Source organism: Beta vulgaris, chromosome 7 (assembly GCF_026745355.1).
Source record: "Beta vulgaris subsp. vulgaris cultivar EL10 chromosome 7, EL10.2, whole genome shotgun sequence".
Classification (NCBI taxonomy): domain Eukaryota; kingdom Viridiplantae; phylum Streptophyta; class Magnoliopsida; order Caryophyllales; family Amaranthaceae; genus Beta; species Beta vulgaris.
This window is the reverse complement of record NC_079208.1, coordinates 277,780-300,986: the sequence shown is the minus strand read 5'-3', so window position 1 is coordinate 300,986 and position 23,207 is coordinate 277,780. Positions and strand designations below refer to the sequence as shown.

Here is a 23,207-nt window from a genome sequence, read left to right as displayed (position 1 = left end):
ATTGAATATTGATGATGGCCTTTATTTGATCCGGGTTGGCTTCGATTCCACGTTGCGTAACGACGTACCCTAAGAACTTTCCTGCAGACACTCCAAATGTGCACTTAGTAGGATTTAATTTCATGCCATACCTTCGCAGGACGTCAAAAGCCTCCAACAGATGCTGGATGTGATCGGCTGCTCACTTGGATTTGACGAGCATATCGTCTATGTATACTTCCATGGTGTCGCCAAGTTGATCTTTAAACATTTGGTTAACCAGTCGCTGATATGTGGCACCTGCATTTTTCAAACCAAAAGGCATAACCTTGTAACAATATATACCTTTATCAGTAACAAACGCGGTCTTTTCCTGGTCGTCCAGATGCATCAATATTTGGTTGTACCAAGAATATGCGTCCATGAACGTTAAAAGCTCGTGACCTACTGTCGTGTCGACCATTGCATCTATATGAGGGAAAGGGAATGGATCCTTGGGACATGCTTTATTCAAATCTGCGAAGTCGATGCAGACTCTCCACTTCCCGTTCTTTTTTGCTGACCACCACGACATTGGCTAACCAATCTGGATACTTTACCTCGCGGATCTTTCCGGTATCGATCAGCTTTTGAACCTCGTCATTAATGACTTGGTTCCTTTCAGGCGCGAATTTGCGTCTTTTCTGTTTTACAGGCTTGTGAGCGGGGTCGACGTTGAGCTTATGCGTAATGACGTTAGGACTGATTCCTGTCATATCTTCATGGGACCAAGCAAAACAATCTTGGTTAGTTTTCAAAAAATCAACTAACTGACCTCGTATCTCTTGCGACAACGTCGCTCCGATTCAAACGACACGATCGGGGATGGATGGATCGAGCATCACTTCATCCACGTCCTGCTTGCTGGGCGCGTCGGGCGCTGACCCATCCTTTAATTGCTAGATAGACGCTTTCGGGGGTTTGAGCGACGAACTATAGCATTCTCTTGCAGACTTCTGCTCGCCCTTTATTTCTTTGACGCCCCACTTGGTAGGAAACTTCAGCGATTGATGATAAGTTGAGGGGACGGCCTTCATCTTGTGTATCCATGGGGTGCCGAGAATGATGTTATACGCTGACGGGCAGTCCACAACGTTGAATCTGGTTGGCAGGTTGACGCCTTTAGCTAGCGTTGGCAGTGTGATCTCTTCGACAGTATGTTGAGCCTCTCCACTAAATCCTACCAAAACAGTAGATTTTTGGGTAATATCTTTATCGCACAAACCCATACCTTCGAGGGCGCTTTTGAATATGATGTTGGCTGAGCTGCCCCCATCGACTAACACTCGCTTCAACAAACAATTGCTGACAGTCAGGGCTATGACTAATCCGTCGTGGTGCTCCGTGTCGCAGACGTCGTCGTCGTTGAAGGCTATTGCCATTGCTTCGAGCTTGCGTTCCTCAGCTAACCTGCAAGATTTATAAACGGCGGACGAGGGGGTACTCTCTCTTGCTAGCCTTTTGGATGCGGAATACGTTAGTCCACATAGATCAGATCCACCGGAAATAACGTTGATTACCTTTACGTGCGTGGGCGATGCAGGAGGGTCGGACTGTGCGATATTCTTACCGAAGGACACTTTACCTTTATCGCTCAAGAGGTCTTTAAGATGCCCCTTATTAAGCATGAACGCAACCTATCGCCACAGCGCAATGCACTCCTCCGTCTTATGGCCATGGTCATGATGGAACTGACACCATTTTGTTTGATCTTTTTGCGCTTCCGATCGGTCGCTCTTTTTTGGCCAACGAACTGGTGCTTCGATCTTGGATAGAGCATTCACGACGCCTCCGACATCGACGGAAAACCCGTAGGAGTCTAGGTCGGCGACTTCGTCCTTGCATCTTTACCTGCATTTCCGACAACGTCAGTAACATTGTTTATCTGGTTTGAACGGCTATAAGGGTGGCTTCGCCAGTTGTTCTTCTTAGGGACGAAAGCCTTCCGGTCAACAGGGGTCTCCGGTGCACGTCGGGTGGATATGGTGTTGAGGATGGCATCGTCTTCCTCCAATCATCTGTGCTAATGCCCACGACTTGACTTCCTCGAACGTCTGACACGGGTACTTCGTCAAATGGTTGTATAGCTTTGATCGCAAGATTAATCCTTTCCTGAAACATTCAATAGCAGTCTTAGTATCAAGATCTTTAATGCTAATCATCTCTTTGTTAAAGCGATTATAATAATCGCGAACATATTCTTTCGGTCCTTGAACGACGCCATATAGATCGTTCGTCTGCTTTTCCAGGCTACGACTGCCTTCGAACTTCTCATAGAACTTATTGACTAGGGTGGAGAAATTGCCAATGCTTCCTGGCCTGAGAGATCCGAGCCACTTGAGAGCGGGACCGGTGAGCGTGGCTCCAAAAGACTTGCACATGCAGGCCTCTACCAAATGCCAAGGAATTGACGCTTGCCACATCCGCTGCTTGTATTGCGCGACGTGCTCGCCTGGATCGGTTGAACCATCATAACTAGCAGCTAAGGTAGGTAGGTTGAGCTTCTTGGGAAGCACGACCCTTGAGATCCTATCGACGAAAGGCGATTCTGCATATCCGTCGGGATGCTCCACGATGCCTGGCGTTGGGGCTCCAGGGAGCTGGGACATGAGCTTCATCAAACGCTTATTTTGCTTTTCGATCTGGGCCATGCGCTTTTTCATAAGATTCGCTTCTCCTTCGCCTTGGTCGTTCTCTTCATTGTTCAAGGGCTCTTCATCCTCGGGCTCTTCGTCGTCTTCAGGCTCCTCATCATCCGACTCAGAAAGATTCCCCATCAAAGGGATGTCGTTCAGATTAGCTCGACGTCGGACCTTCGAAGCCTTGGACGATGCTAACTCTTCTTGCAATTTCTGGATCCTCTCTTGCGATGTCGTAAAGTCGGTAGCTAGCCGCTCATTAGCTTGCTTCATTTCGAGCATTTCTGCTCTCATTTGTTCATATTGTCTCTGCATTTCCTCGAGGTTAGGTGTGTAATTCCCCGTATTTTTAGGCATTTATTGAGATTATTTAAAAGCCTATTTAAATTTTATCTTCAAAACTCATTTTAAACTATTTTAAAATCACATTGGAGGGAATCATTTGAAGGGAAATATAGTTTGAATTTTAAAGGTTATTTTAGTAATTTTTAACAATAGTTGTTCTTGTCATTATCTTATTTATTTAATTAGTTATTTGAACAAATATTTGATAAATAATTTTATAAAATCCAAAATTCATTTTTGGGTAATAAAATTAGATTATACATTTTAGTATGTAATTTTCGGATTTTTTATAAGTGTTGTTTTGAAAAATCGATTCTTTAAAATGAAATCGAAAACTTTAAATATTTAAAATATTTTGTTAAATCTTATAAAATTAGATTTTTATGAGATTTATATTGAGTTGGAAAGTATGGGATTTTAATTGATTTGGGGAGATTTAACAATCTCTTTAAAATCAAACAAAATTGATTTTAGGAAAGAATTTTTAAAGGGAAGAGTTTTTATTAAAAAAAATAAATTCTGCATTCTACAGCTGCTGCACGGCAGCTTTCTAGGATGTTGCAAAATTTTTAAAGTTCTTTTGCCCTAATTTTATTAATTTAGGAAAGTTTTAACTCTTTTCTACCCTAGTTTACACTATAAATACCCCTCTAATCCTTTACTTTCTCTTCACCATAAAAATATTGATAGTTTCTTATAAAGTTTTTCCCCAAAGTGAGTGGTCTCTTTGAGTAGTTTTAGTTTTTCACCGAGGAGTTTTAGCGGGAGGTTTTGTAAGTACTCTATTTTTTTAAAAGTTGTTTTAATTCATAGTTTTTGATCTTTTTGAGTTTTATAAAAACATGTTTTATATGTTTGAGCATGAATCATGTCTATAATTAGTTTGTTTAGCATAATTTTCTTTTAGAGTTCATATATTGTTCATCGTTTTGATTAGAACTAGTTTATAATTAATAGGAGGATTTGATTCGTGAACATTCCCTTACTAGTTGATTTTCTTGTTTCGTGAATTATCAAGGTACGTTTACGTGGCTTGCTCTTTAATTATTACATTAGTTATGTGTGTTTTAGTATAAATTATTTGAATTGGTATATGCAATTGGTTTAATCTAAACCTTCTTCTCATTTAGGCTAGATAAAATTAAAGCTTGTATTTTCTCTTGCTTTGTTGACTCGTAGATATGCTAAACCAACATATTGTTTTGTTTGTTTTAGAAAAATAAATAATAATAAAAAAATCAGTTTGCATGTATAATCCATTTTTTTTATGAAGTAATCCACTTTTGCAAATCAGTGGCTTTGAATAACTCAAAATATTAGCATGAGTTTTAGTTTTAAAAGTTTAAATTATTTTTTTTAATTCCCTATAATTAAGTTTATTTATCATAATTCTTTATTTGAATTAAAGGAAAGGTTTACCCCTATGTTATTCTTATTACAATTATCACTTGGCTTTATTCAAGAAGGGTTCTTCCAAGTCCACTAGTTGGCATCAAGGTTACTCCAATGTTTTTGTATTCATAAAGGGATACTAACTTGGGGGGTGTGCACACTTAGGATCCGCGGATCAAGGAAAGGGGTTTAAGTTAAGTTCTTATATTATTATTTTCCACTTTTAATGGAATTATTAAAGGAGATATATTCTTTGGTGTTAACGGCGTGAATTTTAATAATGGATTGATTTTATCTTTTGTTATCACTAGAATTGTGAAATAAAGCATGTTTATGAAAGTATGTGAATCATATGTTTACAAGTCTTGCACGTAATTGTACTCAGTATTTCAACTGACTCGTATTTCCTATTTGTTTTGGCTTTGCCCTACTTTCCTTACGAGGAGTAGTTTGCAGGTCTATTGATGATTCATGATGCATGGGAGGAACCTTTTGGGATCATTAGAATTAGATCACTATTTTAGTAGTCTTTATACTTTTCATATTAGTATTGTGGTTTTTGAATAATAATATTATTTTTATAAATAAAGTTAGAAGTTTCCGCTGCATATTTTGTGTATCAAGTTATAGTATTGCCAAAACGTATTTATATTTGGTGGTAATACCCTTAAGTTTCTCCAAGTATTTTACGAAAGTATAAGTTTTTTTAAAGTGGAGAAATTTGGGGGTGTTACAAGGTGTTTCTCCCATTTGATGGATTTTGAACAGTAGATGGTCTAGTTACGCCCCACGGTGGGCGCCAAATTATTTATGCTAAAATTTATCACTTACGACGAAATTAAAGTTATGGGACGAGTTAACCAGATTATGTTAAAGACAATGCGACAAAAGAATGCAAAGGGGATCAAAGGGGATGAACACACAAAAATGTTGACGCGGAAAACCCCAATGAAGGTGGGTAAAAAACCGCGGGTGGTTGGAGATCCACCAAACTAATATAGTTCACTATCTTTCTCTGTGACTGACTGTCGTTACAACAGTGCTAAGTTCTCTCTAGTGTTTCCAATAATGTTGCGTAAAAAACTCGTCAATGATCTCTTTCTCTCTTTTATATGCCCTCTTTTTCCTTGGCTCTTTTCCAACGCAATACAAAAATGAATTCACTAATTATTACATTAATTTTGTGCTTCAATCATGGGATATCCTCTACGCTTACGCTCCAACGTCCTAATTTGCGCTCTTCAATGACTGAATTTATGGCTCATTACACTCCTTTCTTATTTAGCTGGACCGTTACCACTTAATACTCTGCTCCAATCTCGCGTCCTTTACTATGTCTTCAGGTGACATTTATCTTATCATTATGTCAAATGGTATCACGTCATCGAGTCCTCGCGTCGTTGCATCAGTGTCATCCTGTCAAAAAATTCAACCATAAGAATGCTTTAGTGAGTCCTGTGTCTGTTGTGCCTTACACCTCACCCTTGGTCCTGTCTGCTGACTGACACATCACTAATGTTGCCCGAGAGCATCCCTCGGTTTCCGTGTCTCGACCCGTAGTCGCCCCCATCCGCGCCTCGCACTGCTGCCTCGTCGCAGCCTGTGCCCCCTCTGTACTCCCCGCAAGTCGAGGCTGTCCGTTTTCCCGCATCTGCCCGTGTTGAGGCACCAACATCTGCTGGCTCTCCTCTTTCCCCTATGTGCGCCACAGACTCGCCCCAATCCCCTGCGTCTGCCCGTGTCGAGGACCCAGCTGCTGATGGCCCTCCTTCTTTCTCTCGATGCGTCCCGACCTCGCTTGCTGGGCTCCCGCTGGGTCCAGCGCTGGTCCGTCGCACCTGTCCGCGTCCACCGGGTCGTCCCCCTCGCCCGTAGCACCGTTTGTTGGCTCGTCAGCCCTTGCTGACCTGCCTCGCGAGATAGCTAGTTCTAGTACGTCTCTTCGCCACGCATCTCCTCTCACACCGTCCAGTTCGGTGTTTCCCACACCCTCCTCGCCTAGTCCGTCTACCACTGTTTCCAATCACCATCCCATGGTTATTCGTCTTAAGGATGCTGTGTCTAAGCCTCGTGTCTCAATGAACTTAAACACTGAAATTGTAGAGTCTGAACCAACTAATTTTAAACCAGCATCTAAAGACTCACGTTGGCGTCAAGCTATGTTCGATGAAAATAATGCTTTGATTAATAATGACACATGTGAGTTGGTTCCTCGCAACTATGATAAGAATTTACTTGGTTGTAAGTGGGTTTACAAGATTAAATATCATTATGTCGGTTCTGTGGAGCGGTTCAAAGCCAGACTTGTTGTTTTTGGCAATCACTAGCAGGAAAGTATTGATTACTTTGAAACCTTTAGTCCTGCTGTTAAACCTACTACTGTTCGCTTGGTTCTTACTATTGTTGTTTCTCTTAAATGGTCTATTCGTCAGTTAGATGTCAAAAATGCGTTTCTTCATGGTTTTCTTAATGAAGAGGTTTATATGCATCAACCTCCGGGTTTTATTCATCCATCTAAACCTACTCATATTTGTCGTCTTCGTAAGTCCATTTATGGTTTGAAACAGGCTCCTAGAGCTTGGTACTCACGGTTTAGCAACTTTCTTTTATCTATTGGTTTCAAGTGCAGCAGTTGTGACACTTCTATGTTCACTCTTAAATATCGTGGTTATCTCATTATTCTTCTATTATATGTTGATGACATTGTTCTTACTGGTAGTAGTCCTCCTCTTGTTGCCAAATTCATTTCTGTTCTCTCTTCTCAATTTGCTGTGAAGGATTTAGGGGATCTTCATTACTTCTTAGGTGTTCAGGTGGTGCGTAGTCCTTCTGGTTTATTTTTGTCTCAACATAAGTATGTTTCTGATTTACTTCGTAAATTTCATCTTCATACTGTTAAACCAGTTACCACTCCTGTTGTCTCTAGAGTAACATTGTCTCTACTTGATGGAGAACTTCTTGCTGATCCCACAGATTATCGTAGTATGGTCGGTGCATTACAGTACTTAACTATGACTCGTCCAAATATTGCTTATGCTGTTAATATGATGTCTCAGTTTATGCATGCTCCTCGTACTACTCACCTTCATGCTGTGAAAAGAATTTTCAGATATCTGTAAGGCACTCTGGATTATGGACTTTATTTATATAGCAGCCGCTCTCCTACTGTTGTTATTGCCTATTCTGATGCAGATTTGGCAGGATGTTCTGACACAAGGCGGTCTACTACTGGGTATGCTGTCTTTCTTGGAAAGAATTTAATTTCCTGGCGTTCGAAAAAGCAACCTACTGTCTCCAAATCCTCCACTGAAGCTGAATACAGGGCAGTTGCCTACACAGCTGCAGAAACTATTTGGCTCAAGCAACTTCTTGCTGACATTGGCCATTTCTTTCGTCGTCCTATCATTGTCTATTGTGACAATGTCTCTACTACTTATCTCACTGCTAACCCAGTTCATCATGATCGTAGCAAACATATTGACGTCGATTATCATTTTGTTCGCGAAATGGTTGCCAAGGGAGGACTTATTGTTCGACATATTCCTACTCAGTCTCAGGTTGCAGACATTTTTACTAAGGGCCTATCTACTGACTTGTTTACTAAACATCGTACCAATCTATTCGCTGTTTCATCCCGTAAAGATTGAGGGGGTGTATTAGATAATATTATATTGTAAAGGGATAATATTATATTGTAAAAGGGTAGAATGGTACTTTACTAGTCATATGTCTATATTGTAAACACTATAAATATTGAATGTCAGGTTAATACAATTATTCTCCACACTTGTACAAAAATATTTAAAAAAATCAAAAGGACTTAATGAAAATGCTCATTTGGGAGTGATTTGCTTATTTCGAATTCATTTTTTGCCCTTTCATGTTATTTCTGTGCATTTGACCTGGCGTGTTTTGAACTATGAATTAAAAACTTGCAAATTTAATATAATTTACACAAACTTTTGTATAAGACTGCCTGTCTTTTAATTAACTGTCGGTCGGAGCCCAATACGTCCAATTTGTAATCAAGTCCAGTATAATCCACCATTACGCTCCACATAGCTCTACAAACACGTCCCCTACTTCTTTAATACTTCATTCGTTTCTTTTTAAGTGACACATAGTGTTTACTATTCATAGTTTAAATTTTAATTAGCTTTGGTAATTTACATTTTAGGAAAAACATAGTATGTGAGATCTTGTTAGATTCGTCTGAATGTGAATTTTTTTAACATCAACATTTTATAATTTTTACTTATTAATAATTGAAGATGTTAATGGTTAAAATAATGCATTGGCAAACGTGAAAACAAGAAATGTGTCGCTTAAAAAGAAACGGAGGAAGTAGTTATGAATTTGGGTTAAAAATTATAATTTTCAAATTAATAGTTAAGGTTCTCTGATAGCTATTATTTTAAGGGTGAAAGGTTAAGATTTTATGACGTCAACCGTCTGACAATAAGTTTATTATCATACTACTTATTCAATAATTTATGTAGACATTAGAGCTTCATCTAAATTTTCAATTTTCATTACACAAGCTTAGTAGCTAACTATCATTCTGTCCAGATATTGAAAAGAATAATGGAATAATGCATCTCAGAATAATTTTAGCATAAAAAAAAAAGCATATCCCTATCATATTTGTACATAAAGAGAGACCATAAAATGATAAAAAGCATATTCTATAATTTCCAGCATTCAGCAACCACTAGAATTTATATTCACATGTTATTAAAAGTGTCAAAAGTATGAAAACACAGTTGTTTAATTACTAAATTAATCAAAGGGAATAAGTAATTACGACTAATTTTCAAAGGAATATAAAAGACTGGTTGACGAATAACGCAATTTAGAGGATTCGCCACATCTCTGCTCCATTGCTTTTTTTCTCTCTCTTTCTTCGCAACCCTTCTTCTCAGGTGATCCTCTAATCTTTATATAATTCTTCGTTAATTTTTGTTATTATTTTTGCTAAAATATATAAGTGTGATTTTTTGCTGATTAAAATCTGCATTCAAGGTTTGCTAATTCTTTCTTTTTTTTCCTTGTTTTTTGTTTTCTGGGGTTTCTTAAGATGTCTGTGTTCATACTCTTGTTCAGAAAAAAAAAAGTTTTTTTTTTTTGAGAAGAAATGTGTGTTCAATTTTGTTTCATTAAGTATGATGAATGTCAATTTTGTCAAAATTGTGACTTGGGTTTTAATTGGATTGGATGAACTGCTTCTTGGGGGTCCTAGATCTGCTTTTTTTTTTTTTTTTTAGGAGGGGTTGTAAAATCTGTCAAGATTTCATAATTGCTTCTTTTTAATCCTTAGTGTTGTTTTAGTAGTGGCTGAATTTGCGTTTTTTTTGGCCTTAATCACGGTGGTTTGAGCTGTCAATCTCTTTTTGTTAGTTTCATATATTGATTTGGGAAATAACCCCCCAAAAAAAATTATGGATTTTGTTGTATCAAAGAAATCTCAAAGAGGAGGTTGATGAATGTCATTGTTGGGATAGCCTTTTTATAGTAACAGAGAAAGTTGTGATCTTGGGAACAGTTTTCTGTACAATTTTGTTTTGGTTTTAATCAGGGTGCATTAATTTTTTTTAGGAGTATTAATTTAGGAGTGTTTGAGTAATGGTGGAGGAAATTTGTTCCTTTGTCCTCCATAAAATCGATAGTTTCATTAATCTTTTTATAGTTGTTAATTGTTATAGTCAGTTTGAAGTGCTGCAACATGGTCTGAATTGTTGAATGCAGTTTTTCATGCTTTCTTATAGTGATTTTTGTACTGCTAACAATTATGTCATTTCCAAGATAAAGTGTTGTTTCGTTTTACATGTTTTCTTTTGACTTGCTCTTACCTGTTATCTATGTTGTACTGCATTGCAGAATTGGTACCTGTTCTTCATGAATTCGACAACATCTGTGACATCCGTGGTTTCCTGCATTCCGGGAAACAAGAGCAATTTCTTTCTCTGGATTTTGGTTTGCCTACTGCCTAAGTTTTTGGGAAATTCTATTGTCTACGTCAACTTCCTCCTAGTCCAGGCCATTGATAGAAGTCCATCAGCATTACGCCTTTTGTCTCTTGTTCCTTAATTGTGCTTTGAACTCGGCCATCTGCATCACTAATCCCATTTGACAGCATGGTTTCATCTCAGTTCTCTGTTCGGACTAAGAGTTGCAAATCCTTTCGGAGCCAGTTGCTTCTTCCCGATAACCTTCCAAATGTTGTTCCTGCTGATGATGACGAGTTTGATTTTTCTGATGTTTTTGGTCCTCTACCTGGACAGCTTCCTGTTGAAGTGAACGAGGGGAACCTAGAAACTATGGCTGCTGATGTGAGTGAGCTTGTTTACGATGACCCAGTTGTCATGTACAGGCGATCACATTCCCTTGTCGGCCCTTCTGCTTGCCTTAGTCAGTCATTGAAGCTGAGTAAGCTCAGTCTGCGAGAGACAGAGGAAGTGGAGGTCTTTGCAGAGTGCGGGAATGGAGAAAGTATTGAAGATATCTCAGAAATTTCAACGGATGATGATGCAAAGCCATTGGATTCTCTGCAAGATGGTCTATTGACAAAGGAACAGAAAGTAGGTCTTGAAGATTTTGAGATAATGAGACTGGTCGGGCAAGGTGCCTTTGGTAAAGTATACCAGGTGTGCAGGAAGGGTACTTCTGAAATATATGCAATGAAGGTCATGCGAAAGGATAAGATAATGGAGAGCAACCATGCTGAGTATATGAAGGCGGAGAGGGATATTTTGACGAAGATTGATCATCCTTTCATTGTCCAGCTCAGATATTCATTCCAAGTAACTTCCAACTCTATTATATGCTATATTTTTCATCATTCAACCAACATAAGTCTTATATGTTTGATCTGATACGGCATTATGGATCAGTATTATGTGTTTAATTCTACTTATCCTTTCTCTTTCTTTCCTGTAGACAAAATATAGACTGTACCTTGTGCTGGATTTTATAAATGGGGGTCACCTTTTCTTTCAGCTTTATAATCACGGTCTTTTCAGGTAAATTACTATTCTAATTCTTGGCAGCTGCAGATGTTATGTAGACAATCTATTAAACAATCATTATGATTTCAGGGAAGATCTGGCTCGTGTATATGCTGCAGAAATTGTCTCTGCAGTGTCTCACCTCCATGCTAATGGTATAATGCACAGGGATCTGAAGCCTGAAAATATCCTACTCGATGCAGATGGCCATGTATATTACCTCCTTCAGCTTTTCTTCTCTATCATTTTGTGGCTGTTATTAGAGTTGTTGATTTTTTATGTTTTCATACTATCTCTATGTTGCAGGTTATGTTAACTGATTTTGGTCTTGCAAAAGAACTGGAAGAGAATAAGAGGTCGAATTCTATGTGTGGGACAGTGGAATACATGGCCCCTGAAATAGTTCAGGGGAAAGGCCATGACAAGGCTGCGGACTGGTGGAGTGTAGGCGTCTTGCTATTTGAGATGCTTACTGGGCAGGTAAATGGTCGTCTAGAGTCTATTATTGCATAGTTATGAATTTTCGTATTTGCACTTAGTCAAATAGATACACATGGAATATAAAATATCAAGCCACCCATATTAGTTTTACCCTCGACATTTAAGATGCTTTTTGCTTAGTCAAAAGGAATCAGTAAATATGTGTTTAGTATCCAACTCATGATGGCATTGCCTTATGGTGATAACTTAGAATATCTTGTCGCATGGATTGTGAAGGCCTACTGCTGCTGACACTTCCATTTGAGCCTGAACGGCTGAAACACATGAGGAATATCTATGTTTCAAACGTCTGAATGCTCTGAAGCAAATTGGATGGATGGTTTACTGAAATTTCTATCAGAACTATATACTACTGTTGATAACACTATGCGATTGCATCATGATTCTGAGAAATGTTGTTCTTGCTATAGAATTTTGGGTAATTTGCAGTTTGCCTTACCGAATTCAAAATGAGTGAGATATGGCTTCAAATTTGCATTAAAGAGCGATACCTTGTTAAAAGTCGAAAAATGGCCTGTCTTACAGATCGCTTTTTGCTTGTGCAGCCTCCTTTCTTTGGTGGTAATAGGAACAAGATCCAGCAGAAGATTGTAAAAGATAAGATCAAGTTGCCTGGTTACCTAACAAGTGAGGCGCATTCTCTGCTTAAGGAGGTATATCCGTATATCTTTGTTTCGTCTTTGCTTTGTGCATACAAGAATGAGCTCTTGAAGTTTTTGTTGGTTGAGAGTTTGAGACTAAGCATACTCAGATTATGAAATAAAGGGTTTTCTAGCATTTTGCAACTATCTTTTTTTTGTGTGTGTGTGTTTTGGGGGGGGGGGGAGGCCACGGGAGCTAGTTGTTATTGAACCATGATATGTCAGGAAAGGCATTAAGTTTAAACATGCCATACATGTTTTTTTTTTGTTTAAAAGGATCTGAAATGAGCATTTTTCCTTGTTTTACAGCTGCTGCAAAAAGATCCAAGTAGGCGCCTGGGCAGTGGAGTATTGGCAAGTGAGGAGGTGAAGCGCCATAAGTGGTTTAAATCAATCAATTGGAAGAAACTCGATGCACGGGATATTCAACCAAGCTTCCGCCCAGAAGTCGCTGGAAAACTTTGCACTGCCAACTTTGAAAAGTGCTGGACCGACATGTCTGTCGTGATTTCTCCTGCTGCCAGTCCCAATGGCAACGGGAGTCTCTTTTTCAAGAACTTCACATATGTGAGGCCAGCTTCGAGTTTTCTTCAGAGGATGAGTCCCCTCAATGAGCGTGGTTAACCATCAAGTCCCTAGTGTTATCAATGTCTAAATCTCTTATGAAGATGGTCTATGTAGGAAACCTATTTAAGCCTCCGGGGCGAATCTATTTAAGCCTCCGGGGCTAATCTTTTTAAGCCTCCGGGGCTATGCTTAATTTTCTACTGTATCTACTTGTCCCCTACGCACCTCTTGAATTTCCTCATTTCCTGTCATATTTACTTCTAATTCTGAAATGTTATGTCGAAACCTAATCTAAGGTTGTTCAATTAATATTTCCATGTCCCTCTTTGATAATACTAATTTACAAGCATTTTTGGTAATATTATTTAATATTATCATGAAAATATTACATATTCTTAAGTGCTCTCATGAGCACTTAAAACTATGTGCTCCTAAGCAATTTCATTTTTTTTTTTTGCATATTTGTGACATTTTCAACTCAAAATGAGCAAAATGTAACATGTGCAACTATGTGTAAAAAATGTAAAAAGCGCAGCTAATTTTAGGTGCTCCTGGAAGTACTATGGAGGTTTTGTAACAATAGAGTGCTTCAAAATGGTTGTGGACACACATTTTAAATTCTAAATCCATTTATAGAACCATTAGGTTTTCTATGATCATTTTAAGTACTCTTACCACCTAAGAATTTTCAGCATTGTTATATTATTCTCTGTTAATTTTGGACCAATGATAAGATAGCCATCTCTGTACCACAAGGGGTTAGGCCACTGCTATAATTGGTCCTTAAACCGTCCTTAACCGTCTGCACTTTTCTTTATCCTAACAATTTTAGGACTTTTGAGAAAATTGCTGTTTCATCTTTCTCCACATGTAGATGTAGTTCTTCCAGTGGATAATAGTGGGACTGGCACGTGGCAAAAGATCATCCACTGCTGAGTGCTGACAGTTCTATTGGTGTACCTCAGCTTACCATCCTAATACACCAACAGGCAACAGCCTCTTCTTTGAGAATCCATGGCTTCTGCTCTGCTTTCTCCAGCTGTAAGTGCACATCCCAAGTCACTTTCATTCTCTTCCAATAAACCCATCACCCAAAACCAGATCCTGTCCTTCATTCACCGTCCCAGAAGAAGCAATATAAAGTGCAATGCATCTTCAGAGAGTATAATAGAAGGCTTGGCAGATCATGTTGTTTCTCTACCTGTAATTGGTTCTGGTTTTGTGGAAATACAGAAGATTGCTGATACATTACCGGAATCCGAGAAGTGGGGAATCGCGGTTTTTGCTGCTTTAGCTTGGATATACCTGACCGCGAGGCCTGGAGTGCTTATTGGAGCCATTGATGCATACATTCTAGCTCCTTTGCAACTTGGTCTTGATAGCTTGACAGGCAGAAGGAGACTAAAGAGGTCTGATTTTCTTATTACTGGTAAATTAGGTGAGGGTTCTTTTGGTGTCGTTTACTCCGGGGTGCTTGTGCCCAAGAATGTCAATCTGGATCAAAGTGTGCCCAAGAAGAGCATGGCTAAACTTCTTGAAACTGACAAAAGGTTCAAGGAGAAGGTTATACTAAAGCAGGTAAAAAATGTCCCTCCTCTTATTAGCATTTCTTTCTGAGTCTGCGTATTTGGAGAACAGACGATTTAGTGGAGAACAAACAAGTTTATTTATGCATGTACCCTTGGAAAATCAAAGCTAACCTTGGTGATCATGAGTAAGTGAATAATAGACAATATACTTGGTTGTTTTCGAGCAACCCCTCTAGAATAGCCTATTTTCTTTCTTTACAGGCTAGCTATATGATCATGCCTTGAAAGTTGGTTTAGTCATACTCGAGGAAGTAAGCTAGATCAAGTTGGTTTTTAATGTACCTAAACTATTTCTTAGTTTATGTGGGTGTTAATGGGTTCTTGACTGATAGTGTATACCAGAAGGTATTTCTTCTTGTCAACATCAATGTTGTGCACTAGGCTGTAAGATTATTCCCTTTTATATTTTCATCTGTTAGGTAAAGCTTGGAGTTCAAGGGGCCAAAGAATGTGGTGATTTTGAAGAGTGGTTTAATTACAGGCTATCAAGAGCTGCTCCAGAGACCTGTGCTGATTTTCTTGGAAGCTTTATAGCAGACAAAACAAATTCACAGTATATAAAAGGTGGAAAGTGTCTTGTTTGGAGATTTGAGGTACCCCTTTCAGAAAAAATTATATTTGCAGGAGCTGCTTATGCAAACTTTTGCTAAGATGACAATACTTTCTGAGCAGGGAGATCAAGACCTTGCAGATTACATGAAAGATCGTAGCTTTCCCATTAATTTAGAGTCAGTCATGTTTGGTCGTGCATTGGAAGGCCTAGACTCGCTTGAGCGTAATGCATTGATCATTAAGCAGATAATGAGACAGATAATTACATCTTTGAAGAAAATACATGACACTGGCATTGTCCATCGGGATGTAAAACCAGCAAACTTGGTAGTAACCAAGAAAGGGCAAATTAAGCTTATCGATTTTGGAGCAGCAACTGATCTTCGGATAGGGAAGAACTACATTCCAGATCGTACCTTGTTGGACCCTGATTACTGTCCTCCTGAATTGTATGTACTCCCAGAAGAAACTCCTAGGCCTCCCCCAGAACCAATTGCTGCATTGTTGTCTCCTATTATATGGCAGGTATCTGAAAATCATCCACAATTTATTTTTTTAATGTATAATGTTGAAATGATAAACAATTGCAGAATATATACTTGCCAAAATTGTCACTTGACAGACTGAAAATTTGTGATTTTCTTAAGTCTACCTTTTCATTTTATCTTTTCTATATGATATTGCTAAACTCTGCTTCATGGCATATGCAGGTGAATAGCCCTGATCTATTTGACATGTATTCAGCTGGGATAGTTCTTCTGCAAATGGCTATACCATCTCTGAGGTCTACAGCAGGCTTAAAAAATTTCAACACGGAATTAAAGGGTCTAGGATATGATTTAAACCGGTGGAGAGAGCGCACTCGAACTAGGCCTGATACAAGAATTCTAGATCTGGACAAGGGAAGAGGGTGGGACCTTGCAACACGACTCATCTCAGAGGGGGGTTCTCTTAGACGAGGACGTTTATCAGCTGCCGCTGCTCTTAGACATTCTTATTTTTTGCTTGGTGGTGATCAAGCAGCTGCAGTTCTCTCTAAACTGAGCTTCACCAGATAATAATCTTGTAAGATCTTGTGCACCTCTTTTTTTAAGCTCATCTCATTTGAATATCCTCTTTTTATTCGTGTAAGTAATGAATAGAGCTTTACACACACTCATTCCGCAGGAAGATTCTTCCAGAGCTTTCCCCCACACACACAAACACATATATATACGACGTGATTCAGCCATAGCTTTGAAGATGGTCTATGCATTCAGTAGTTCTTTAAAATCCCATCACTTGAAAGTCTTGAATTATCAATGAGTTTACCTGTCTCTTTACGGAGTACAGTCATCTTATAGTTGTTGGTGGTCCTTCAAAAGCAAATGAGCTACTCTTTCTTTTCTGGGAAGCTCTATGTACAGAGATAGGTCTTTTCACAGAGATAGGTCTTTTCCTAGTTAGTTTTGACGAGTGAGTTTGTTTCTGAGAAAAGTGAAATCTAATAACGGAAGGAAGCTGAATCTTTCTTCATCATGAAGTTGCTGTGTACAGGATTTTTTCTATAATGACGTCTTTCTGAATATTATAATGTTCAAATTTTATGTGTACGCTGAAAAATATATACTATCTGCTCATAATCTATAAATGGGTGGTGTTATAATTGAGATCATTACTATCTACTCATACTTTAAAATTGTACTATACTTTTTTCAGCCAGGAGCGCAGAATATGATTGTAAAAAGTGCCATTTGCAGGATACTAATCTCTTAAATATTATGTATGTATCTACAAGTGTAATGTTTATACTCAATATAGTAACATGAGCCTTATGTATGGCTTTCATGGTCATTAATGGTAATACTTAGAAGAAGAAACCGTTATTTATCTTTATAATTTCAGCCTCCTGGCCAACTTGCCCCAACCAAAGAAAGCATTGTTAGAGTAGCGCCTGATCAAGAGTAAGCAGCCTTTTCTTGCAACCCCAACGACAATTCCAAGCACATACCGAGTTAATGAGCTCAAGCCTTGCGGAGTTAAGGGAGATCATGTCTGATATAGATTGAGATTTTGACAGAACAATTGCATATCCATCATTCATGTACTCTGTGCCATCAGGGAAGAGCTGCCACATAAGGCTTCCGGCTCCACTACCACCTGTTTTGGCTGAATTTACCAAAGTTTTGTACACTGTGTTATAAGTAGTGTCCCTAAAAGAAGAGTTGTACCCAGGATCTTTCACAGATACACCAAACTCGGCAAATACAACCGGCATCCCAAGTACTTTTTCTGCATCTTCTATGTGGGCTTGCAACCATGACTGATAGAACTGGAGATGGGCATCGGATATCGATGGTGATGTCCTTATATCAGAAAATTCATATTTATCAGCAGTGGTATAAATTTAGTACTCCGTGCAATAGAATGAGCAAAGTGATAAAGGGTACTCTTTGATGTAAGTTGTAACAGTATCACTTACCAAGAATCTGCATAAATGTGAACAGAAGCAAAATCAACACCTGGAACCTGATGGTTCCTTACAAAGTCAGTTCCTACTTGTGTTGCATATGTATTTGGATTAAACTGAGCCCTGTCGGGGGTTGAGGGACCATAAAATCCTTCCAGTCCTATCTCAAGCAAGTGTTTTGAATCAATGCTCTTCACATAAGCAGCCATCTCTTGTATCCAAGCCTTTGAAATATGAAAAATGATTATAAGAACCTTTACTAATGAAGTGCTGAAAAAGTGTAGGACAGAAGAGATTGGTGAAACAAATGAACCTGTAGTTTATCACCGGAAGGATCCGCAGTGCAGCGAGGCTCGTTCATCAGCTCCCAAGCAAAAATGGTTGGATCATCCTTGTATGTGACATTAGTAATGGTATTGACTCTATTTAACACCGTCTGCATGCCATATACAAATAAGTAATTAGGCAAACATGTCGTACAAAGCCTGAAAGCATCAATATGTGGTTATTAGCCCCTCTGTTACCTAAGGCTAAGGTACAAAAAAGGGTACAATAATGAATTTTGCTGTTAATTTTGTTAAATTAATCCCATAAGTATACCAATTCACCTTTTTTGGACCACAGCTTGTGGAAGGTTTAGTGAAACAGGTGACCAGTCCTGTTGTTCGTCACAACCCTAATTGTCTGTCATTACTTCTACAGCCAACTATGATAAAAACATTCGGTGTGTCTAAGGGTGCGAAGCAGGGTGTGACGAATCCGGTTGATGGCGATATTGCTGGTGAGGCCTAAGAAGGTGGGTATCAGGTGCCTAGGGTGGTGGGAGAGATCTTTCTTGTAGCTTGTTAGTTATCAATTATTCATGTCAATAACTGTGGGAGATCATAGGATGTAAGAGTTCTCAAGAACTTGCCTTTATATGGTTTTTGTAGTAAGTCTTGAGAATAGAATCAGAAAAGAAATCATCCTCAGAGCTTAAATTCATGCCAGAATCTTTTCCCCATTGAACATACTGTGGTTTGCCACCATAATCATTCCAGTTGTTTACCAAGGACAAAATTAGCCGGATATTATACTTCTTTGCTTCACTCAAAACAAAATCCAAGCCCTGTGAGATAATCAGACATGAATATATTATTACTTAACATTCTACAGCAGTTTCAATGCACAATCAAAAATAACTTATTAACAGAAGGAAATATGAAAAAGGACCTTAAAAACATCTTCATCATAGATGGATGGGGACTTCTGAAGAGCTCGGTATTGGCCATCATTAAACGCCCAAGTCCTACAGACTGATAACCCAACAGCAGAAGCTTGTTGAAAGACATCACTGACCTTTCCGCGGGTAGATTGATCAGCAGCAAAGACCATAAGCCAATAGGTGTTAAACCCATTGAAGTAAAAAGGTTTACCATTCACTATGAATTGGTTGGCTTTCTTTTCCACCATTGTCCATGCATTTTCATCCAATTCAGACATCCTAACCACATTATTATGATAAGCATTGTGAGAAGTTGTATCCTAAGGAAAACTGTTATGCAGTAGAAATGTATCTATATAATCTTAATAGTTGTTTAATTACCCTGCATCTTTTTCAGCAGCAAGAGAATTTCCACACTGATCATCTGCACTAATGCAGCCAAATTCCAAGAAAATTAGCATCAACATAAAGATTGTGAAGCCCAATTTTTTCCCTTGGCTTGCCATGTTGTAAACAATTAGCAAACTTAAAGATATGGAGTGTTAGGTAGATAGATATAAATTGCATAAAATGGGATTTATTGGGAGGGATTAGAAGAGGAGGGAAGATTATTCTTTAAAGCAAAGTCTGTAAGAATATCTGATATCAAAATTCTTTTTTTTTTTAATATTGTGCTTGCATCATATCTACCAAATTGTGCATCATACTTACCAGATTGTGTAAACACTTACTGCAAAATGGTAACTTTGTTTGTCCATCTAATGTTTCAAATCAAAATGAAGTACTTAAGAATTAGCTATATCCAAGGAAAACAAGAGTTATGATTATTGAAACCTTGTGGTTCAATACCAAACATCACCAACAAATTCATGTTATACATGCCCTCAGTTTGATTGTTTGTCTTATCAAGACCTTTTTTCAACAACTATGATGAGTCCTTTGTAAGAAAAAATTTTAGTGACTCAATAATCTAATCTAATGTAAGATAAGGAATATTCTATCTATACTTATTACTAGAGTTGGGCATGGGACGGGCCGGCACGAGGGCCAGCCCGGCACGGCACTATTTGAGCCCGGCCCAGCACGACACGGCACGCCGGCACGAGTGGTGGGCCGTGGGCCACGCATGAACAACATTCTAAAAGTTTGGCACGAACTCGGCACGAGCACGACGGGCCGGCCCGCAAGTTGGCACGCTTATTTTGGTTAAAATTTCATAATATTTAAAATTTGTATAAGGCACGATGGCACCGGCACGACACATGGGTCGGGTCGTGCATGGGCCTTAGATTTTACAACTTGGCACGAGCCGGCACCGCACGAACATTTCTTGGCCCATTTTGGCACGACACGTTGTGGCACGAGGCACGCGGGCTTGGCACGTGGGCCGTCCGGGCACGGCCCGTGCCCACCTCTACTTATTACACATGTATCAATGAACTTATTTTTCATTTAGACCATCATCCTCTAATTTCTAAAGCTAGCCTTTTAGGCTTCTTATCAACTGCTTTTGAGGCTGTAGGAAACAAAAATAGAAATTCATATGGTATTAATTATGCTATTCCTGTAAGTTTGGTGTTACTTCTGGGCAACCAACATTGGTGATTAGCATGTATAAATTGTAAGTTACTACTAGCTAGAATTGGAGCTGGAGCAGCAAGGCAGCAACGTAGTACAATCACCTCATTATTCAAAAAACAATGCACCAAATAGTTAATAATCTACCACAGACCACAGTTAATGTTTGTACTCGGACTCTTCAATATACCTAGAGTGCAGTGATAGGTCCTTGATTATTTTTAAGGACACTTTGAGACTCCATTTTAGTCCAAATTATGTAAATTATTATATGATAGCCGAATTCGACATTTGAACAAGTACCCCTTGTATCCATCTCGGACATGAGTGTTGAGTATTCGGGTACAAAGTAACATGAACGATAACATAGCAGTGAATATAGCAATTGTAGTGTATTTTCAAGTGATTCACACTTTACAAAAGTTAAGGTACGAGGTCCAAATCAATTGGGATGAAAGGCCAAAATTGAAGTATCAGGTGCATGGAGTAGGTTTTAATTTGTGGCAAAAATTATAATTTTTATTTAGAAAAGCTTAACGAAGAGAGAAAGAAGTTCTTTACTTCAAAGACAAACTAAAAGTAATATACGTATATAATAGTAATATGACCTTTTTGAGGAGCTTGAAAACCGCTCTCTTTTGCAAGATGAAATTAATAAGCAATTAAAATGCCTGGTATATCCAATTACGTGGCGCTCTCCCTAAGGAGTTTTAGTTCATGTAATCCATGAACAATGAAAAAAAAGTTAGATATGCATAGTATAGGTTTTGATCTCGTGACCTCAAGTTCATGTACTAAACTTTTAACCACTAGACCAAGTTGTATTTAGTGATATCATGTCAAAGTACAATATTAATAAATGAAATTTTTCTTACCCGGGGCATAACCCGGGCCTAATAACTAGTGATCACATTAAACAAGAGCAAACCAAATTTACAAAAGCTTAATATTTAGTTGTAATCACCATACCAAATTTACAAAAGCTTGTAGCTGGCATTCGACATGCACTCTTTTTGCTCTTCCAACTTCTTTTCCCTCAAATTTCTAAATAGAGTAGAAACTTAATAATATGAGTGGATGGTTAGAATCTTAACAACTTTTTTTTTTTGACATCGAAGAACATAATTACAAATTAAATAAAGGGATACGGTTTTTCCTACAAAACTTTGTCACTTGCTAGGGCATTAGCTTGTTGAACTTGGTCTCTTGAAACCTTCGTAACTCGACATCGTTGAAGAGATTAGTACTATGGAAAATATGGATCAATGTTACAAACTGCCATTGGTTGATATACCAATTCCAAATAATGTTGGTAATATTATTATGGAGAACTAGAGCCTAGAGATGATACTAGATCGGGCCAGCATTTACTTTGACACGAAAAATGCCTGTAAACTCTCTCCTAAATCTATCTTAACACTATCCATGACACAATTACATTGTTTTAGCAACAAACTTTATTTTTTATCTTTCATTATTTCTCTCTTAATAGACAGATATATACAATAAAATCATTCAATGGGTTCAATGATTTATATTTATCATTACCTTAGTATTTGTGAAAAAAATTCAATTAGACAATTATAAGAGAAAGAAAAACGATGATAGGTGCTCTTCCTTATTAGAAAGCTTCTAAACTTATTAATTAAAAGAAAACAACATTAATTGATAAAATCACCCATGGAACTTCAAAATATATTTGATCGATTCTGGATTTGTAAGTGATTCGAATACAAGGTCCTATCATGATCACATAAGCTACTTTGGCATACATTTCTTACGTCTAAATTTTCTTGATATAGCTTGAAAAATTCAGGTTTATCGAACAATAATACAAAATAAAACAAACATACAACACAAACTATTACACTAAATTAAACATAGATTATGGGTTTGCATCAAAAATTGTTTCCTTCTTCCCCACATAATATCTAGCCACTTTGAATCATTTGACAATACTACGTCTAGATAGGTCGGGTTGGGTCAGTTTCAGGTTGACCTGATTTATATTTCAGGTCACTTATCCCTTACCCAAACCCGAGCTGATTTATATTTCAGGTCGAAAACCTGAACCCATACCCGACTTTATATTTTTCGGGTTGACCCGAAACCAACCCAAAATGACCTGAAACAAAAATGTAAATATCCAATCATAAAAAAAAAACGATCAACTTAATTCATAAAGGTACTGTACATGTACCATGTTTAAGTTTCAACATTCAAAGTCAGGATAAATCTGGTCAGACTGAGAGCCAGTCGAATTATCTAGGTAAGGCATGTAAATCTCCTAAATTTAATTCATAATTTGATTTCTTTAGCTGATTAGTAGACTTTTTACGAATTGTTTCGCTGTTCTGTTATAAATCTGGTGTCAGGATTGCGTGAACTTGAAAAGTTAGAGCATTTTTGGAACAAATCATAAAACTCCTCTAATTTTCCTCATCTTGTGCTTTTTCAGGTTGATCTATTTGATATTTTGATTGATCCCATTAAATAATGGATATGGATGTGGTTCCTCAGAAAAAAAAGAAGGTTTTGAAGGTTCCGCGAGAGTCAGAGTTGGTGAAGGGCATGAATGACGAAGAATTAAACAAGTACATGTTTCCTAATGATCCTATAGAACCTTGGTATTATGAACGACATTTGGAAATGGAATTGGATGCACCATGCAAGTTGGATAATCCACTTCCATATGTACGTGGTCCAAGTGATCCTAAACATGATCGCC

The 23,207-nt window shown here is 38.1% G+C and overlaps 3 protein-coding genes across 6 annotated transcripts; 2 read left to right on the top strand and 1 right to left on the bottom strand.

Moving 5' to 3' along the window:
• Window positions 1-9,159: 9,159 nt before the first annotated feature.
• LOC104898133 (serine/threonine-protein kinase AtPK2/AtPK19) lies at window positions 9,160-13,312 on the top strand. Its single transcript, XM_010685156.4, has 7 exons — window positions 9,160-9,316; window positions 10,272-11,194; window positions 11,331-11,413; window positions 11,489-11,609; window positions 11,705-11,878; window positions 12,445-12,552; window positions 12,850-13,312. Exons 2-7 carry the CDS (start codon window positions 10,529-10,531, stop codon window positions 13,162-13,164), a joined length of 1,467 nt encoding a protein of 488 aa, XP_010683458.2. The 5' UTR covers window positions 9,160-9,316; window positions 10,272-10,528; the 3' UTR covers window positions 13,165-13,312.
• A 554-nt stretch (window positions 13,313-13,866) lies between these two features.
• On the top strand, window positions 13,867-18,632 carry LOC104898134 (serine/threonine-protein kinase STN8, chloroplastic). Of its 4 annotated transcripts, none has more exons than XM_010685158.4 (5): window positions 13,867-14,685; window positions 15,116-15,289; window positions 15,369-15,773; window positions 15,959-16,313; window positions 17,982-18,632. In XM_010685158.4, exons 1-4 carry the CDS (start codon window positions 14,122-14,124, stop codon window positions 16,304-16,306), a joined length of 1,491 nt encoding a protein of 496 aa, XP_010683460.2. In that variant the 5' UTR covers window positions 13,867-14,121; the 3' UTR covers window positions 16,307-16,313; window positions 17,982-18,632. The 4 variants fall into 4 exon arrangements, with proteins under 4 accessions (XP_010683460.2, XP_019106231.2, XP_010683459.2 ...); XM_019250686.3 differs by lacking the exon at window positions 17,982-18,632 and adding an exon at window positions 16,947-17,081; XM_010685157.4 differs by lacking the exon at window positions 17,982-18,632 and adding an exon at window positions 16,416-16,902 and having other exon boundaries at window positions 13,869-14,685.
• Window positions 16,981-19,794, bottom strand: LOC104898135 (mannan endo-1,4-beta-mannosidase 6). Its single transcript, XM_010685159.4, has 6 exons — window positions 19,283-19,794; window positions 18,910-19,180; window positions 18,611-18,805; window positions 18,011-18,133; window positions 17,710-17,921; window positions 16,981-17,593 (listed from the first exon to the last, which is right to left on the bottom strand). Exons 1-6 carry the CDS (start codon window positions 19,405-19,407, stop codon window positions 17,170-17,172), a joined length of 1,350 nt encoding a protein of 449 aa, XP_010683461.2. The 5' UTR covers window positions 19,408-19,794; the 3' UTR covers window positions 16,981-17,169.
• Between the last annotated feature and the right edge of the window lie 3,413 nt (window positions 19,795-23,207).

What these genes read in the sequence shown, in the direction of transcription:
- LOC104898133 (XM_010685156.4), top strand. Translation starts at nt 10,529, where the DNA reads ATGGTTTCATCTCAGTTCTCTGTTCGGACTAAGAGTTGCAAATCCTTT. An exon ending in AGCTCAGATATTCATTCCAA is followed by an intron (nt 11,195 to 11,330) that starts GTAACTTCCAAC and finishes TCTTTCCTGTAG; the next exon opens with ACAAAATATAGACTGTACCT. An exon ending in CGCATTCTCTGCTTAAGGAG is followed by an intron (nt 12,553 to 12,849) that starts GTATATCCGTAT and finishes CTTGTTTTACAG; the next exon opens with CTGCTGCAAAAAGATCCAAG.
- LOC104898134 (XM_010685158.4), top strand. Translation starts at nt 14,122, where the DNA reads ATGGCTTCTGCTCTGCTTTCTCCAGCTGTAAGTGCACATCCCAAGTCA. An exon ending in GTCTTGTTTGGAGATTTGAG is followed by an intron (nt 15,290 to 15,368) that starts GTACCCCTTTCA and finishes CTTTCTGAGCAG; the next exon opens with GGAGATCAAGACCTTGCAGA. An exon ending in TGTCTCCTATTATATGGCAG is followed by an intron (nt 15,774 to 15,958) that starts GTATCTGAAAAT and finishes TGGCATATGCAG; the next exon opens with GTGAATAGCCCTGATCTATT.
- LOC104898135 (XM_010685159.4), bottom strand. Translation starts at nt 19,407, where the DNA reads ATGGCAAGCCAAGGGAAAAAATTGGGCTTCACAATCTTTATGTTGATG. An exon ending in ACTACAAAAACCATATAAAG is followed by an intron (nt 18,134 to 18,610) that starts GCAAGTTCTTGA and finishes TATGGCATGCAG; the next exon opens with ACGGTGTTAAATAGAGTCAA. An exon ending in CTTCCGGTGATAAACTACAG is followed by an intron (nt 17,922 to 18,010) that starts GTTCATTTGTTT and finishes CATATTTCAAAG; the next exon opens with GCTTGGATACAAGAGATGGC.